Source organism: Sycon ciliatum, chromosome 4 (genome assembly GCF_964019385.1).
Source record: "Sycon ciliatum chromosome 4, ocSycCili1.1, whole genome shotgun sequence".
NCBI lineage: Eukaryota > Metazoa > Porifera > Calcarea > Leucosolenida > Sycettidae > Sycon > Sycon ciliatum.
This window is the reverse complement of record NC_088646.1, coordinates 3,770,548-3,787,551: the sequence shown is the minus strand read 5'-3', so window position 1 is coordinate 3,787,551 and position 17,004 is coordinate 3,770,548. Positions and strand designations below refer to the sequence as shown.

Genomic DNA, 17,004 nt, shown 5'->3' with positions numbered 1-17,004 from the left:
TGAACTGCAACAACCCTGCTGGGTGTCTGCCCAGTGCTGGAACGAGCGGAATGCAAGCAGCTCCTGACTTTCGTACTGGAACCATCAGTGTTGTCGTCACGTATTGACTTCTGAGGCCCACCGACAGACATGGCCTTTCGAGGTCAAGGCAACCTTCCCCTCCCGGTGGGTCACTGTGCATCTGGCTCATGCCGACCGCTAACACTCAGGGGAAAATTCTGATCTGGAAACGTCCAGTGCCCCAGCTACTACAATGTGGCGGGATCACTCGAACCCATTTCTGTCTGGATTAGGCAATCCAAAGACCTACATCTTCAGAACGTGCATACATGCCCGATACTATTTTCAAACCATCAACACTGTTGAAGGCAATAACCCTATCCTAGTCTAAATACTTCGCAAGCAAAGCAAGAAAATGTTCAAACTAGTGCCTGTAGGATTCAAAGTTTCAAACCGTCGGCTACCAGTCTACAGCCCGTGGAAAATTTTAGTCCGGGCAATGGAGTCGCATGTCCACATCATACTCTATTCCAGTATTGATGAACACTGGCATCATGCGATGTAGCTAACACACAAGACACAAACTGACAGAGCCAATGTCATGCATGTACTTGCCAACCATACCGCCGGGTTTTCCCTGTACTACCTGAAAACTAGGGTAACTACCGGCATACCGGGGATTTTTGACTTTGATCGGAAAATACGCAAAAATACTCAAAAAATTGCCCAAAAATAGAGAAAATGGCAATGTTCTTGGATGGACACTGCTGCTAGCTGAATGCTGTTTACTGGTGTCTCCGAGCTCTGATTCAAATAACTGAAGGAGAAGGCTGGGCAAGTCTATAGGCAAGCAGTAATTGTCCCGTGCTACTTGCTTGGGAATCCACTCCTTGAGTCTGGTGAATGGTGATGGGTGTACAAGTTACAAACACGTGTAAGGTGTTCGGTGTGTAAAGGGAGATCCAACATCCGGATCCAAAGCATTAAAATGTCAAACTACACAGCCTCTAGTCTAGCCTAGCATCCATGCATGCGTGTACATGTACAGTACATTTCAGTGCATTGGTTCAGTTCTTGGGCCTCGCCGCTATCGGCTGACAATAGCTGGAGGAATTTTAGAAAGATTACAGTGGGAGCCTTGATACGATAAAACAAATACTAATGCTGTGTCGAGGCCTATGATAGGATTTGCGTTTAGTATGCTCACACCGAGCATTCAGAACATTAGTACATTCATTATGATGATCCAAGCCACATATTGTTTGTGCGGCAAGTCAAACTGCTCCCAACATGCCCATATCTGTGGTGGCATTACTCAGGATCATACCAGGACTGTGAGATGGATTGTTGGCGGGCTGGACCGATGGCAGAACAGCTACATCAGCCTGATTAGTAGGCTGCACATCCGTCACGAGTGCATCGCCCTTTGCTTGACTCTCACGGTCTTGTTCAGGTGATGTATCTGGTTGTGCTTGAGGTGGACAATCACAAGGTCGATCTGAGCCAGAAAAGCAGTCAACAGTCCAGAATGCGCCATTACCACTCAACCATCATCATTATCTTACTTTCCTGGAACAAAGAGAATTTCATTTATCCCTCCCTCCGGGTCCCTCCCTCCCTCCCTCCCTCCCTCCCTCCCTCTCTCTCTCTCTCTCTCTCTCTCTCTCTCTCTCTCTCTCTCTCTCTCTCTCTCTCTCTCTCTCTCTCTCTCTCTCTCTCTCTCTCTCTCTCTCTCTCTCTCTCTCTCTCTCTCTCTCTCTCTCTCTCTTACTTGTACAAGAAAAGAAGAACAAAAAGAACCATCCACAGATGTATGCCAATCTTGAACAAGTAAACACGAAAAAAGTATGGAATGGCAATTGCGTAGCCTTCCTTTCAAGTTTGTATGCTTTGTGTCACAATGGCAAAGGCCATCATGAAAGCTCGTGACCACTAATACGCTGGACCCAGCAGAGCTCAGTGCCGCATATGGGATGGACACCTTGGCACCAGCTAACTCTCACAAGGCTACTTTTTTTAAACACGGTCACGATCTGTCGAACAAGCACAGGAAAAACTGACACATGATGCATCCATGCCGGCAATACACCCTGCAATGGAAGTATTTCATTATATGGAACAAAAGAAATCATGACTGAATGCTTCCAATCCGCCCCGGCAATCACAACATTACTTTTCTAGAATAGTAGAGTCCAGATAGTTGTAGTGGAGTTTGCAAATCCTTTAAATAGAAAGGTTGGCCACGAGATCACATTCCGATGTGAAATCGAGCTTACGGGGAAAGTCCAGGCAGATGAGATAGGCTCCATTGGATGAAAGATATTGGCCTTCTCTGCAATGCGGTAGTGAGAACGCTTGCCCGGGCTTGCCTCGTTCGCCTTTCATCCCCTTTGGTCCCAGTGGTCCAATGTCACCCTGCAGTTGTGAGGAAAAAGCAAACGGTGTACATGTAGTTTGTGTGCTTGAGCAGATCAATCTTAGGGTGCGTTCTTAAATCCTCTCGGAAAAGTTGGAGACTCTCCGAAAAGTACGAGAGCTGTTCTTATCAGGGAGTAGTACAATACCATATAATTATTGTATTACTCCCTGGTTCTTATATCCTCTCCGACTTTTAGGAGGCTCTCCAAAGCTCTCCAAGCTTCAGAGGTGGTTGAAACTTGGAGATTCCCGCGGTTTGGGATCAGCGCATGCGAACTACGACTAAAAGCCACGTGTTCATCATGAGTGTACGCATTTACCTTTTCGCCGCATACGCACACGTGCATACTACATTCATCACTCAAGATCGCGGCCCCTTTGGCGCTTCATTTTGCTTGACATGTGCAAAATATCTCCGAATTCTTTGAGACCCGTTCTTGAATAATCCCAGTTTCTTCGACTTCTCTTTTCTCCTTCTTCTAGAAGCAAGAGAATATAAGAACGCACCCTTAGAAGACAGTCTGGGTTTGACATTGCATGATGGAGGAGAGTACGAGTTTCAAAGTGAATTTTCTCGCTTTCTGATACACAAAAATACATCAGATGAGGAAAAAGAAAAAAATGTCACGACGAAGATGGGATTCGAACCCACGCGGGCAGAGCCCAATGGATTAGCAGTCCATCGCCTTAACCACTCGGCCACCTCGTCAACCACAATGCACGCAAGCATCTCAACAATGATTACACAGAATGGTACCTTCAAGTACCAGAAGAAAACGAGCTAACACAGTCGAGAGAGCTAAAATGGCCGCGAAAACAGTCTAATATGGAAAACCAAGAAATCATAACAAACCGAAAACAGCCTGATAATAAAAGTAAATGATTGGTGTCCTGGGATCACTGCCTCAGCTGCAACAAGCGAGGCAGGGAGTTGGAGCCAACAGGGGCGCACAGAGTGCGGGATCCACGGAGGCACATCACACTAGCACGGAGGAGGGCAAAGCTGAGTCTACAGCGGACCCATGCCATGACGGTGCTGGAAGGCTCGCTGGTTTTATCAGCAAGCAGGCAGGCAATCCTGTTGTAGAGTGCATTGCAATGCCGACTCATCCCACCCGTTGTGGCAAAGACTGCTGGAACAAACGATGCATCAGCGTTCGATATCACGCACACGTTGCTCATAAGCCCTGTGCTTCTCCTTCTCCTGCCGAGTGTAGGTGGAGGCCAGTGAAATGGCTCGATTAGAGGACGCACACGGGTTCAACAACCTGACATCAATAAACGTGCGCTCAAATCGGCCACCCCAAAGGCCACTGGCAGCGACATCCAGGCGGGCCTGTTCCTGAACATTGGCGGAGCGAAGGCAAAATTGCTCTCCGGTTACCGGCTGGAGGTGAGGCTCCACTGCCACATTGTACGCCACCTTCTTCAGCAAAGTTGCGGTGATGTCGCGCTCCTCATTGTGGCGGATGGAAGGGAACCCACCTGTGGGGCATGGAAGGGCATGACAGGTGGTGAACTTGGCACCACAAGGGCAATCCGATGGCAGGCGGGCTGGCAGCCAGTTGTAGCGGAGGTATACACCATCCCGAAATTCACCCTTGCTGAGGGAGAAGCCATGGCGCGCCAGAGGCCTGCACGTCAGCCAGCTCGATGCACCCTTCTCAGAGGCAAGCTCGATGACACGTTGCTGGTCAGTGTCGAGGGTGGCGTGGTACCTTCAAGGGGCTCTTTTGTAAGTTGAATGAAAGTCATAGGTCTAGGGGATGGCGGACAATGGACAGTGACCAGGTGATGTACCAGTGGAAAAGACAGTATCGCGAGTGACACCAGTAAAGGGTGGAAAGGACAATATGCCAAGGTCACTTCAAAACGCAACCAATCTGTTGGGTTAGACACGTGTACCAGTAGCTCATTGATGTTGCATGTCAATGTATTGCAACTACAGTGCAACCTCGTTAGCAAGAACACAGATAAGACAAACGTTCGCTTTAGAAGAACTGGCATTCCAAGTTCTATTGGCCCCTGAATTGCTGTGTAATCACTGGGTATGAAATATGGATAAGAAGAACTCCTGTTATTGACTACAAACACCATCGGTCCCTTAATTAAGTTGGTGTTCGTCCTAAAGAGCTTTGACAGTACTCTTACAAGATCTCCTTTATCACCAGAATTGCCTTTTTCACCACGCTGACCTCGCTGGCCCGGCTACAGAGCAGAACACAACGCATGCAGCGGGAAGTCCAGACATAGCCGAAACAGAAAATGACAGTTCCATTCGGAGAAACAGAATCTAATAATAGGCACAATGATCGCAGGATTACAGTGAGATAGACAGACATAGAGAGAGAGAGAGAGAGAGAGAGAGAGAGAGAGAGAGAGAGAGAGAGAGAGAGAGAGAGAGAGAGAGAGAGAGAGAGAGAGAGAGAGAGAGAGAGAGAGAGAGAGAGAGAAAGAAAGAGAGAGAGAGAAACAGACAGACAGACAGACAGACAGACAAACAGACTGAAAGAGAGAGAGAGAGAGAGAGAGAGACAGACAGACAGACAGACATACAGACAGACAGACAGACAGACATTAGAAGTTCAGAGGGGGTTTCTGAAGAAGACCAGTATGGTCGAAACGTCAACTCAATTGTGATCACTTCTGTCCTTCTACGCAGTGGTCCTGTAACTTTTTTTCGTAATTATGTGCTACTTTCTTGATGGGATCAAGTGCCGGTTTGTCATCGTTTAGGTCGTCAACTATCTCCCAGACAGACAGACAGAGAGACAGGCAGAGAGACAGATAAGCAAACAGTGAGACAGAGGGACAGAGAGACAGGCAGATGGACAGAATGAGACAACAGAATGAGACAGCCAAAGAGACAGAGAGTCAGAGAGAAAGAAAGAAAGAAAGAAAGTAAGAGAAAGAGAGAGAGAGAGAGAGAGAGAGAGAGAGAGAGAGAGAGAGAGAGAGAGAGAGAGAGAGAGAGAGAGAGAGAGAGAGAGAGAGATGATCCACTGACTACACCTATTCCAATCAAACATTGACTTCACATGCATGTAACCTTAAAAAGGTATTGCTGGTTAGAAGCACTGCGGTTGGTCTCCTTAAAGCCACCTCGGAAATCCCCTGGATGTCGAGATTTGAGAGGAATACAACATTAGTCTAGAAAATTCAATGTGATTGGTTATGCTCATGGCAGGACCATTGTATTTCCATTTCGTGTTGAGACACTATAGTGTACATGGATGTCTACACACAGTACATGGATGATCACACAGGGCATGCGACTAGCTGACAGATGGTGCCAACATACCGGTCCGATGGTACCAGGAGCGCCGTTGTATCCTGGGAATCCATCTGCTCCGGGGCGGCCTGATCGACCCTGGTGCAGTGGATTTCAATGTACAAAACGACGAGAAGAGGCTGCATAGTCATGCACTAGATCACACATTTACTGAAGCCAACATGTATTTGTCTACTCACCCTGAGAACTCATAGCATTGGTCAAAGTTTATCTACATACGGGACACTATATGGACTGCTGACTATCTGTAGGAAAGTCTTACACCTCTTACCACTCACTCACACCGTAGAAGATCATAGCGGCATTGGACCGTAAACAGATGAGTGATCATATCTTAAGGGTTGATGCACGAACTTGTGCAGCTGTCTGTGGTAATGCCACCTCACTCGCCATGCATGCATACTATGTGCCACTCACCGCAATGCCTCGTTCTCCCTGCCAGCCTCTAGGTCCCTGTGCGCCAGGAAATCCCATCGGTCCTCGCGACCCAACCTGTTCCGATCGCAAAATAATACATCACACTCAAGACAAAGCGTAGTTGCAAAAAAATAAACAGTGCTCATGGCCTGAGTAGGCCCATGTTCAGGTCATGCATCTATTCAAACAGACTTCTATGCAAGGTGATTTTCTGTTTGACCAATGTCCACAACGGAAAGTGAATACGTCAGTGCTCTTTTTCACATTTCCATGCTTCAAGTCCGGCGCCTATTGTATATGCCCTTTTTTTAAAGGTACACCTTGTGAAGGCAAATACATGTAGTTGACACCGGGACTGTTCAAAGCGGCCACTGAAGAGCCGACAGGTGGTCAGGGACTGCGCTGGATCCTTTCTAACTTCAGACTACATTCTTAGTCAGCCATTTATGCCTTGAACACATTGCATACCGTGGGTATGTACGAACTTAGCGTCTGTTGGGAATGCCCAAGTAAAACTAATAAAAGTGCTGCATACAATACAAAACTTCATTGTGGGTCATGCAGCCATGTTGCACAGTACTCAGTCTTTAGTTGTAGTTGAATCTGCCCCTGCCCCCCCCCCCCCCCCCCCCGGCACACACACACGCGCATGGCCTATGGCCATGGATGTGGGACACCTCATTACATTACACGCATGTTCTCAGGCTAGAAGAGGTCTCCACACAGTGATTCTTCAACCTGTCAAGACACAAAAGCCTTGTTTGTCATTGTAGAAATGGGTTTATTCAACACTGTGCTCCAGTGTATCGGAGATCTGTTGCAAGACTGAAGCGTTTTGCTGTGGTACAGCCTATCATATTGATTTAGTAAGCCAATTTAGTGTGCAAATTGGTTAACTATCCATCCATGTGAAAGGTATGCTGCAAGGTGTGCGCAGCGAATGGTTGTAAACGTTGACGGATCAAATGCCCAACAACCGCGTCTGTGTCTGGATAACCAGGCAACAAAGACAGCCCGACAAAACAGACCTTATGCCAGTTGTACAGATCCACGAAACCCGGTAGAATCCCATAGACCCTGTTGGGTGTTCATTGTGTGCAATGTATGCGCATTTGACCAATTTTAGCCTCATAATTAAATGGCAAGCAATCGCTTTTCAAGCTTCTTCACTTTGGTTAGAACTATTGACTAGCTAGATCTTTGTCAGAAAAAAAGGTTTTCGTATGAAATGCCTTCAGGGCCCATTTCTTAGTGGAAATAGCAGAAAACACAATAGGGTCCTGCACATTCAACACACAACCGGGTTTACGGGATTCTGCGAAATTTCGTGGATCTGTTCAACTGGCATAAGGCTTACTGGTTCTAATGTTATTGCCTGGTAGCTGATATGCGTGCACATAAGGTTTAACTTTTAGACAGTGATAAACAGTCACATATTCCCAGAATGTTGTGCCTACGTAAACTAGTATTGTAACAGCCGATAGGCACTGCCGTAACTCGGCGTATGCTGGTTAGGTGTGCGTTCGTACCTGGCCGGTAGGTCCGGGTGGGCCGCGCAGGCTGGTGTCCAGCGTTGCCGAGAAGTCCGATAGAGATCTCTGGGTGCACAAGAAGACCAGTTCGCATTGAGTCGTGCCCACTGCCAGCAGGGCCGACAACAACATCAACTCTAGTCATTGTCAGACAGTATCCGTACCACAGACAAACGTGACAGCAGGGCAAACAGAACACAGCTAATGAACGGCATCACCGAAATGTCGTATAAGAAACATTGGTTACAACCGGTACCAAACGACCATTTGCACTGTAATTTCCCTGCTAAAACTTACGGTAATTCGTTTGTTCAGCCATTGCTTACACTCCTTGGGACAACGGCGGCGTGATGCCTCACTTGCGGTCGTAAGTGTAGCACCAGTGATAGCGCTAGCGATCTCCGAGATGGCTAACAGGACCACTGCAACCTCCGCTGCGAGGAAGACGATTGATCGCAGGGAAGTTGAATCCAGCCTCATCTCTTTTGGGAGGGTTTACTGAACCTACGAAGGCAGTAACACACTTCCTGGTCTCGTGCGCAGCTACAAGTACAAGCGCTCCTTGTTGTGAGAGACACGACCACACGTCGGGGTTACCTCGCCGCTCAGGAAGTATGAAAGTTCAACAGTTGGCCTTTGACCTCACGCGTTCCGCTGTTATGGCAACTGCTTGGCACTGCAGTACTGAGAGGAGCACTCGACCGAGCGTATTCGCATTCGAAAAATGCTTCCAAATATTTGAGGGAAAGCGGAGAGTTAGCTACGTGTAGCTAGAGGGCACGCTTATTCCGCGGAGTAGTTTGCAGTCCTATTCCCGTATGCGCTAGGTATCAAACTACTGAAAACAGAGCTGACAAGCCGAGTCCGCAACAGGCAGGCTTTCAATCCGGCCATTTAGATTAGCTGAACTGGTCGATAGAGAACCGATGACAGACAAGCCGACAACACACGCATCAAAACAGCAGCTCAGTGGCACACACACTGCCACGCGGCCACACGGTGTTCGTGCTTCTGCTGCTGCTGCTCCTACTACCCGCAGAGAGAGAGAGCCTGAGACGTGCCTCGTCGCTGTCACACACTGCCAGTGCCACCTACATGTAGCTTCAGTCCGCTGTACCCGGTACTGGGCCATAGTCTAGACGAGCTGCCAGCGTGGCACTGGGTGACAACTGGCACTGGTGGTGTGAGGGCGATGACGACCATTCATCTGTGTGTTGTCAAACTCACACACACACACAGCGCGCGAGATCAGATCAGATCAGAGAGCATCATTCTCTTGGCACTCAGAAGGCTACGATGCCATTACAAGCGATACATACAGACGAAACGAGTTACGTGGTTAGTTGAAGGCTAAAAAGCACAATTGATGGTGTGTAGATCTTCCTTACGCCAGGTCTATTGGAGTGCTGCCTATCGGTCTTCGATGGCATTTGCAGAGCTGAACAAAGGGCTGGTCCTTGTGAAGCTGGGACAACACCGATTGTCACCGCAATGGTGACAATATTGCCTCGCGGATGGTCACATCTTGTCTTATCCAATTAGAGCCTAGAGGAGTATGCCTATGGTCCAAGTATGTAGCGTACTGTGCACTAGACCCCATACGGTTCAAATGGTCGCAAGACCGGGGCTCTGCCAACCGGTGATGGTATGATAATATTATGGTATTCTTTATTACTTCGTCAAGCGGACAGGCGATGATGCCTTCTCACGATGGTCTAAGCCAGGAACACTGTTTTCAATACAGTGCGTCATCCGCCTTGTAACATGCTGTCAACCGATCATACAATGTACATTGTACATGCAAAATGACTCCACCACACATTCCATAGCCAACAGTGTATTAAAGCCATAGCCACTATACAGGTAATTATTATAATATTAGTATGGTACAGACAGCAGGGGCACCCTAGCCTACATGCGCTCCTACAGTTAGTCTACATGTACATGTACATGTATAACCTCTTGATTGAACGATGCAAAGCATGCAAAGTCTACAGACAGCAAACCGACATGTCTACAGACTAGTCTAGGCGTCCTCAACAGAGCTCAGCTAGAGTTACTAACTTATGATGGCATTGTGTGACCGTGTCCTTACCTACAATTTGTAGCTAGGACGAGGATAAATCCTGAATCCGTCTTGTGCATGTAATGCTTGCCCTTTAACTGAGGCGTTCGGTTTTTCATGGTTCATGTTCGCATCGCTTTCCCTCCATTTGATCTTTGCATCTTTAGAGCCACGCAAGTTGTGTGGTATTTTGATATGCGTCCTTGAATCGTGGCTTGACCGTATAGTCGAGTGGTCTTGCCAGTATCGTCATCGACATGCATGAACATCCGCCAACGTCCTTCACAGCTGAGACTTTCAGCTTGTGCTTGTCTTGGTTGCGCTCACCTTCCACTCCTATGTTTTCATACACTAGTACATGTAACTAACTTAGAACCTTCCAAGTTAGTTGGAAGGCTGTTGCCTACTGTTGCCAGTTGCAGTGTTGGAGTGCGCATCCAAGACGTGCTAGAGCTGATAGCCAGTTACATGTAGTAAGTTGTAGAACGTCACTCGTCAGTACTGTCGGTCAGTGTTGTGCAATGTTATCGCATGAGCTGATTGTCAAGTAACTGGTGGTGTTAGTGGACATAAAAGCAGTTCCTTGGCTCTCCATCCGAGTCTCTCCATCCGAGTCCAATTATTATATACCTCGATCACATTTACATGCACATGATCAGGGGCTGTTTACTTGGCCGAGGAGCAGGTGGGGACCCTTGGACGACAGCCAATTCTGCCTGAATGACCTGGCTTCATGATCATCTGCCATTCACTGAGTGACTGATGTACCTCACTTGAAGGTAAAGCGCGGGTTTCGGCAGTTGCGACAATCTACCACCTGGGGTTTAAATGGCTGGTGCCGGAAAGTGTTGACTCTCAGGCACACAGTTTCTTCGATGAATGGGGAAATTCTTCAGATACCAATCAGCCTTTAGAATCCAACATGACGATCTTTTCAATTCCCCTCAATTATTTTGATGAATGAATTGATGAATGAATGCTACACAATCTATCATGATATATTCAGAAGTGTGAGTAAGTTGAAACGGGAAAAGCCGGAAGAAAAATTGACTGACACGACTGTTTCTCTATAATGACGGTTTGAATTGGGGAAGGGCTTTTGTAAGATCGGCCTTTAATACACCGGCTATGTACGGAAGATGTCCAAGACCAGATTGGAAGAGGGAGGTATCTATCAGGGATGTCTACATGTTGTATCAAGAGTATTATACTCTTGGTGGTATGTGTAGTGCTCCCTGGTATCCTTGTCACTGTTCTGAGGGTAGTAAAATATGCCGCATTTTTTTAATCATTCTACGCCATGCACTTGTTGTGGAATTGATTGCATTTGTACCTGTACTAGTATTGCTTTGAGAGTGTGCATCACGGCAATCAAGTCTGCACGTCGATTATGTAAATACTAAATACAGCAACTAGTCGCTGTACTGTACGGAGTGGCGGAATTCCCAGTGCAGAGTAGGATTGCACGGGGCCAAGGGCAAGAGTCTGGAATTCGGAAGTGGGCAGAGGTCTTAGCATACCGCCGGCTCATCGCAGCAAGCATGCAGCACCTCAAGGCTGCACTCTCCTGCATACCGGAGAACACATGGTTTTTGTCTTTTGTTTTGTTTTTGTTTTTAGAACTTTGAGTTAACATTTCAGTGTGGAACACTTGGGAAAAATATTCATTCAAATGTGTTTACTTTACCCGTAAAAGAGGCTGTGAAACATGAAACCAGAGAACACATTCCATTCCGTACTTCCTCAAGTTTCTGCGCTGTGCCGAGAACTACTTCACGCAGCAAGAGGTGAATTTCTTGAAGGTCTTACAACTGTAGTACAGTCATGTACATGTAATTGCTACATAATAATTATAATAACGTTCCTTCTTATTCAATTCGGGATTGAATCTACAACTTGATGGTAACTGAACCCATACCCGGGATACCCCTATGTGGCTTGATGAATACCACTAGAGTAAAGTTTGTGTTCGACCCTATCGTGGCCATCTTCCTTTCCTTGGGCTGAGATAGCCACATCAGTATAATGTGTTCAACTTCGGATAGCACCTCCCTCCGTACTACCATCCCGCCAGCATGGCTGTCTGAGGAAAGTGGCTGACACAGAATCACGCGAGCGCTGGACACTCAGTCCTTGAGAGAGTTAGCATGTTATTAGTATTACGTGTATGTCAACCTCGGGTACATCCTTTCATATTGGCAACGCAGTGCGATGTAGCCTACCCTCTTGGGATGATTTGTTTGTAGTACATGATTGTGCTAAGACGTTCCACCTCTGAGCCTCTCTTATTACCAGGAGTGGGCTGTTTATCTTCGCTTCAGTGCCATTCATACCTTTTCATGAATTCGGCTCATCCCAATCATAGGGTTAGGATGGTGCTAATTGTTCATTTTTCTACTCGACATGTGGCTCAACTCCCACCTCCAGACGATTCCCCACGCCTAGCGCTCACGGCTGCGTCCCAACTGACGTCATGCTGATTGTCGTCCACTGTGTCTCAAGGTGTGGAGTTTAGTGCTAAAGTCTAGTAAAGAGTAAAGGAAAACAGCACATCATCCAGTACTCGTACTGTACAAAGATATACGGCCATAGTCCCATGCACTCTAAAACGGTACAATGTTTGTCGTTTTCAGGTCATGCAAATAACGTGTAAATACGATGCACAAAAACGCACATGATACCTTAGTTTTAATACTAATAGAGCAAGCCACTTCTAACCGGTACATGTACAAGTAAGTTAATGGATGGTGTGAAAACATGGCCCATGCTCATGGAACCTCTTGCGAAACTGTGGAGGGGGCGTGTGCTCTGAAAGTGTGTACCAGTACTCCTGTTTGTTTTGCTTGTGAATAGCCTAGCCCTCTAGCCCTCTTGACTTGAGTCTTGTCTTGACGGTATCATCAGAGAGGCTCAAAGGGCCTTAGAACGTAAAGACTCGGCGTGGGCAATGGACAACTGTCACGTTCACCTCAGGTTGTGTGTGGTGTTAGCTAGGTGCGGAGACGAGCATGTTGTGTTACTGTTAGATCCAAACATCGTCAGTTAGGATATCGAAATAATCACGTTGATAGCCCACTCGAGCTAACCGTTTAACCATGCACTACTGAACAAACATTGTACTGTACTATGCCCTGAAGAGCCTGCAGGCAAGTGATAATAGTAGAATATCGCTATTATGCAGACGAAATACACACTCGGTGGGAGAAAGCGGAAACTCTGTAGTGCCTAAGTTAATATGTTGGCGTGGTGTGTCATGCACCTCTTAATAGACTGACCAGCTATTCAGTACTATGATTACAATTTTAGAATGTTGACATGGAAGCACTCAGAGGATTTGTGCCAAACACAACAATCACTGACGTACAATGTATATCACGTGTGGATGAGCACATTATTTTCACAAAAGGATGCACCCGGGGTACCCAGTGTGCTGTTGACGTGTTGTGCAGTACGGTTACTACATGTATAATTGTACTGTGCACTAGTTGCATTGTCTACTGCAGATCGAGAACACCCCACAAAGAATAGATGCCCGATGCCATCTACACATGAAGGTGCTTATGCTAGAAAACGTCGAAGGCAAAATGGATGTCTCGGGCCATGTTTAACCTTGTTTTCAGAGCATGCATGTACCCCCCCCCCCCCCCCCCCCCCCCAAGGGCCTTGTGTTGTAACTTGTGGTCCGAGCATCCAATACTAGTACTCAACATTCAACCATAATACATGTAATGTACTCGAAGATCGTACAGTTAAGTTCTTGCCAGATGTTGTGTATGGGCATGATGGTTAGTTTCCCGCGGCCCGTGGTGATCATGCTGCCGCATGTACTGGAGTCTCTATCCTGCGGGGCACGTGCAACGCTGCATGTACTAGTAGACTACATTCGCAATCGCATAATATTAGTCCACCATGCGATCGGATAGCGCCGAAATATTCAAGCCCTACAAAGTCAATTAGTCGACAACGTGAAGGCTGTGTAGGAACAAATGACCAAACATATTTGCATGTACTCAGCTGAGTGAGACTTATAAGCTATGTTACTTCCGACACCTAACTAACGCGTGCTTGTGGTCGTGATGAGGAGACTCAAGCTGAGCGAGGGCACTACTTGGTGTATTATGAAACGTGTACATGATTGTATTATTCTATTCCTTCACATTTGCAGTATGATGGCCGTTGGGCAGTCGTGAATTCGTCGGTTTCGCTTGTTCAGCAGTACGCTGTACAGTAAACAGTTGTACTCTATCGAACCTACATGTATGATCGATCATAATAATGTAGTTGAAATACGCAATGGTATGTGAACTGTTGGAACTGCTTGTCTTGCAGCAGTGAACTGATGATGATGTTCGACAACCATTTGCACAGCAACGACCTGTACATACTCTTGATACCCTGAACGCGAATTACTATGACTTTGTGCAGGTATGAATGAACCACAAGTCTATAACCAAATTAACTTCACTGGGGATGTTCTGTAACTCAATTATTAGCGACGGACACGCATAACAAGAGTAAACTGTCAACAGCAATATGCCAAGCATTACATGATGAAATTACTAGTATCAGCATGTCGCTCTAATGTGGTTACCCACTCAACGCTCTGGTTCAGAGGTGCAGTGTACAGTATGTACAGTACTGCTCCGATCCAGATCCCCCAGGTGTTATCAACACTGAACATACAATATCAATACAATGTTGGTTCGTAGGAGAGCAATATGGGTCCAGCAGGTTCATGCGTTGCTGTGACAAACAAAGAAGAATAATATGGTGGCAAAGAGAGAAAGTATACACGTGACAGAATGGCGGACACAAGCCTGCCCACACAAGCTCTCTCCCTCTCTTCTCTCTCTCTCTCTCTCTCTCTCTCTCTCTCTCTCTCTCTCTCTCTCTCTCTCTCTCTCTCTCTCTCTCTCTCTCTCTCTCTCTCTCTCTCTCTCTCTCTCTCTCTCTCTCTCTCTCTCTCTCTCTCTCTCTCTCTCTCTCTCTCTCTCTCTCTCTCTCTCTCTCTCTCTCTCTCTGCTGCATGCTACACTCTGGCGAGGAGCAAACAAAGAAGTACTCATGTAAAATATCTCTTTCCTCTACTCCAGTAGATGCATAGGAAAGACTAATTCCACCAGGATGCTGGGATTACGCGAGATGTTCGCTGATGTTCGGGTGTCGGTATTGGTAGTTAGACTTCTGGGCCAGTGGCGCTAGAGCGACGAGCTATCTTTAAAATGTCTGTGGTCTCTCCTTTGCACCGTGGCTGGTAGTTCGGCTTGCTTAAAGCTCGTAGCTGTACTGATGAGGCCTTTATGGCCGAAAGAGCTTGCTGTCTACAGCATTGGGTACATGTACATGTATCTCCGTCATCAGATCATACTGGACACGGTCCAATTTATTCGAATTATATGTGGGTTGACTTTCTACCAAGCTAGAAGTAGAAAGCAAGGTTGGCAATCATGTTCGACAGCATACCTGCTGGAGATTGAGGGGAACACCTGTAAAATACTAGCATGTTAGGTTGATGGGGGTCTGACAATAGTGGCTTCTGCTGGCTTGGTGTGTCTAGGTCTTGACAACTTCAATGAAACCTACATAATATGTATGTGCATAAAAAATAAACAAACGTGTTGTTTCACTTACAACACAAAAGACCTGATAGTATCCTACTTTTCTCGAGTTCCTTGTTCATCACTTGGTACTACCGGTACCTACATGTCTGATCACGCTGTACCCCCTCTTTCCTGGTTATCCTCTCTTCTCCGAGCTATTGTGTTGACTTCCGTGCCCTGGAGGGACTGACTAACGTTATCCGGACAGCTTGCCAAACGCTAAAGACTTTCACGTGTCTGTGTACCACAAGCACATTATCATTCGGAACAGTTGATATTACTGTACTGTACTGTATTGTGTCCTTGAGTCGACGTCGACACGGACATCAGCGGTGAGAGCCACCTACAACTGTAAACTAGGCTATCGTCCTAAACTGTACTGTACACGGCAGGAGTGCTTCAGAATCACCGGCATTCCAGCGACTGAATCTTTCCAGTCTCAGTTCCAGGTTACCCCACCGGGATGGTCGACATACCGTAACAGTGTGTGTGTGTGTGTGTGTGTGTGTGTGTGTGTGTGTGTGTGTGTGTGTGTGTGTGTGTGTGTGTGTGTCACTAGCACCATTGATGACACAAGAGTTAATGTAGCCAGAAGCAGTCCATGGTTAAGTAACTTAACAGGTGTACATGTATTGTATGTACATTTCAAAATAGAAAGTACATGACTGTCTATGTAACCATTTCTGAACCCTGAAACCAACAAGCTGATAATCAGGTGAACTCCAATCATTAGCCATCCACACGATATGGGTACTACTACTACTACATGTAGTAGCAAGCATTACCTTTCATTGGGTGCAGGGGTACCTGCAGTGGGGGTGGTGGGGATGCCGGGACGGATACCCTGAGGCCGTCAATCCTTTTTCTGCACCTTGTCCTCGCCCACTTACTGAGGCGTGGTGAGCCCATAAGTGGGATCATTTCCAAGTGTACCCAGAGTTTGGGGATTTCAGGGGGTGTCGGCTAGCCGGCTGTTGGGCGGTTCAATAGCCAATTGAGTCATCTTTCCAGGGTTCCTTTTGAGTCTCTCTCCCCTCTCCCGACCCGGGGAGACCCACGTGACCAGTTTTGGCAGTGAGCAACAGGTACAAGTGTGTCACAGTGTGTGTATTTACATGTACATGTACATAATATGTGTGTGTGTGTGCCAAATTGCCAACCTGTCGGAAGGCTACCTTCTGACCAAAGCATTTGGAAGTTGGACTAGTTTTGGCTCCATGATTCAGTGTGTTGTTACTATTATAGCTTTCAGAGCTGAGGTTGTTGGTATGTCTGTTGGTTCTGGGTTCCCAGTACACAGCAGCCGAGGCTGGTTGGTAAAGTAACTCCAATTTCACTTCAACGTACAGTGCATCTACGAAAGTAGTGTCTGCTTCTATCAAAGCAGCATGCTGTAAGTGTAAGGTCTGCTCAGGCTCAGACTCAGAGTAGGTAACTGTCTTGACCGGTCTATGCCCATGTACTTACATGTACTCCGTGCGGTGAAGACCATGCACTGAGCACTAGGTGTGCATTGGTGGTCGGTTCACATGGCTTCGCAGGTTGTGTGGATTGGGCAGATATCTGGCGCTAGTCTTGATCTGTCTCATTCAGATCTTGTCCCGGCTATCGTTGCTACATGTATAAGAGAAAATCTGTGGGTGCACCTTCAGTGCATTTGCAGATTTGCGTGCTTCTCTT

General features: G+C 46.9%; 1 protein-coding gene and 1 non-coding gene across 3 annotated transcripts; both read right to left on the bottom strand.

The window, feature by feature from the left end:
* Window positions 1-696: 696 nt before the first annotated feature.
* On the bottom strand, window positions 697-8,732 carry LOC135813960 (collagen alpha-1(XVII) chain-like). 2 transcript variants are annotated; one of them, XM_065327005.1, is made up of 7 exons: window positions 7,957-8,732; window positions 7,657-7,725; window positions 6,128-6,202; window positions 5,720-5,788; window positions 4,570-4,626; window positions 2,277-2,415; window positions 697-1,498 (listed from the first exon to the last, which is right to left on the bottom strand). In XM_065327005.1, exons 1-7 carry the CDS (start codon window positions 8,137-8,139, stop codon window positions 1,275-1,277), a joined length of 816 nt encoding a protein of 271 aa, XP_065183077.1. In that variant the 5' UTR covers window positions 8,140-8,732; the 3' UTR covers window positions 697-1,274. The 2 variants fall into 2 exon arrangements, with proteins under 2 accessions (XP_065183077.1, XP_065183078.1); XM_065327006.1 differs by lacking the exon at window positions 7,957-8,732 and adding an exon at window positions 7,824-7,889.
* Window positions 3,046-3,127, bottom strand: Trnas-gcu (transfer RNA serine (anticodon GCU)). Its single transcript has one exon. It is a non-coding gene; the product is annotated as a tRNA-Ser (tRNA).
* Window positions 8,733-17,004: the final 8,272 nt, after the last annotated feature.

Coding starts and splice junctions, on each gene's coding strand:
- LOC135813960 (XM_065327005.1), bottom strand. CDS start 8,139: ATGAGGCTGGATTCAACTTCCCTGCGATCAATCGTCTTCCTCGCAGCG. Junction 6,203..7,656: donor CACCCGGACCTACCGGCCAG/GTACGAACGCAC, acceptor CGATCGGAACAG/GTTGGGTCGCGAGGACCGAT. Junction 4,627..5,719: donor CTCCTGGTACCATCGGACCG/GTATGTTGGCAC, acceptor TCTGCTCTGTAG/CCGGGCCAGCGAGGTCAGCG.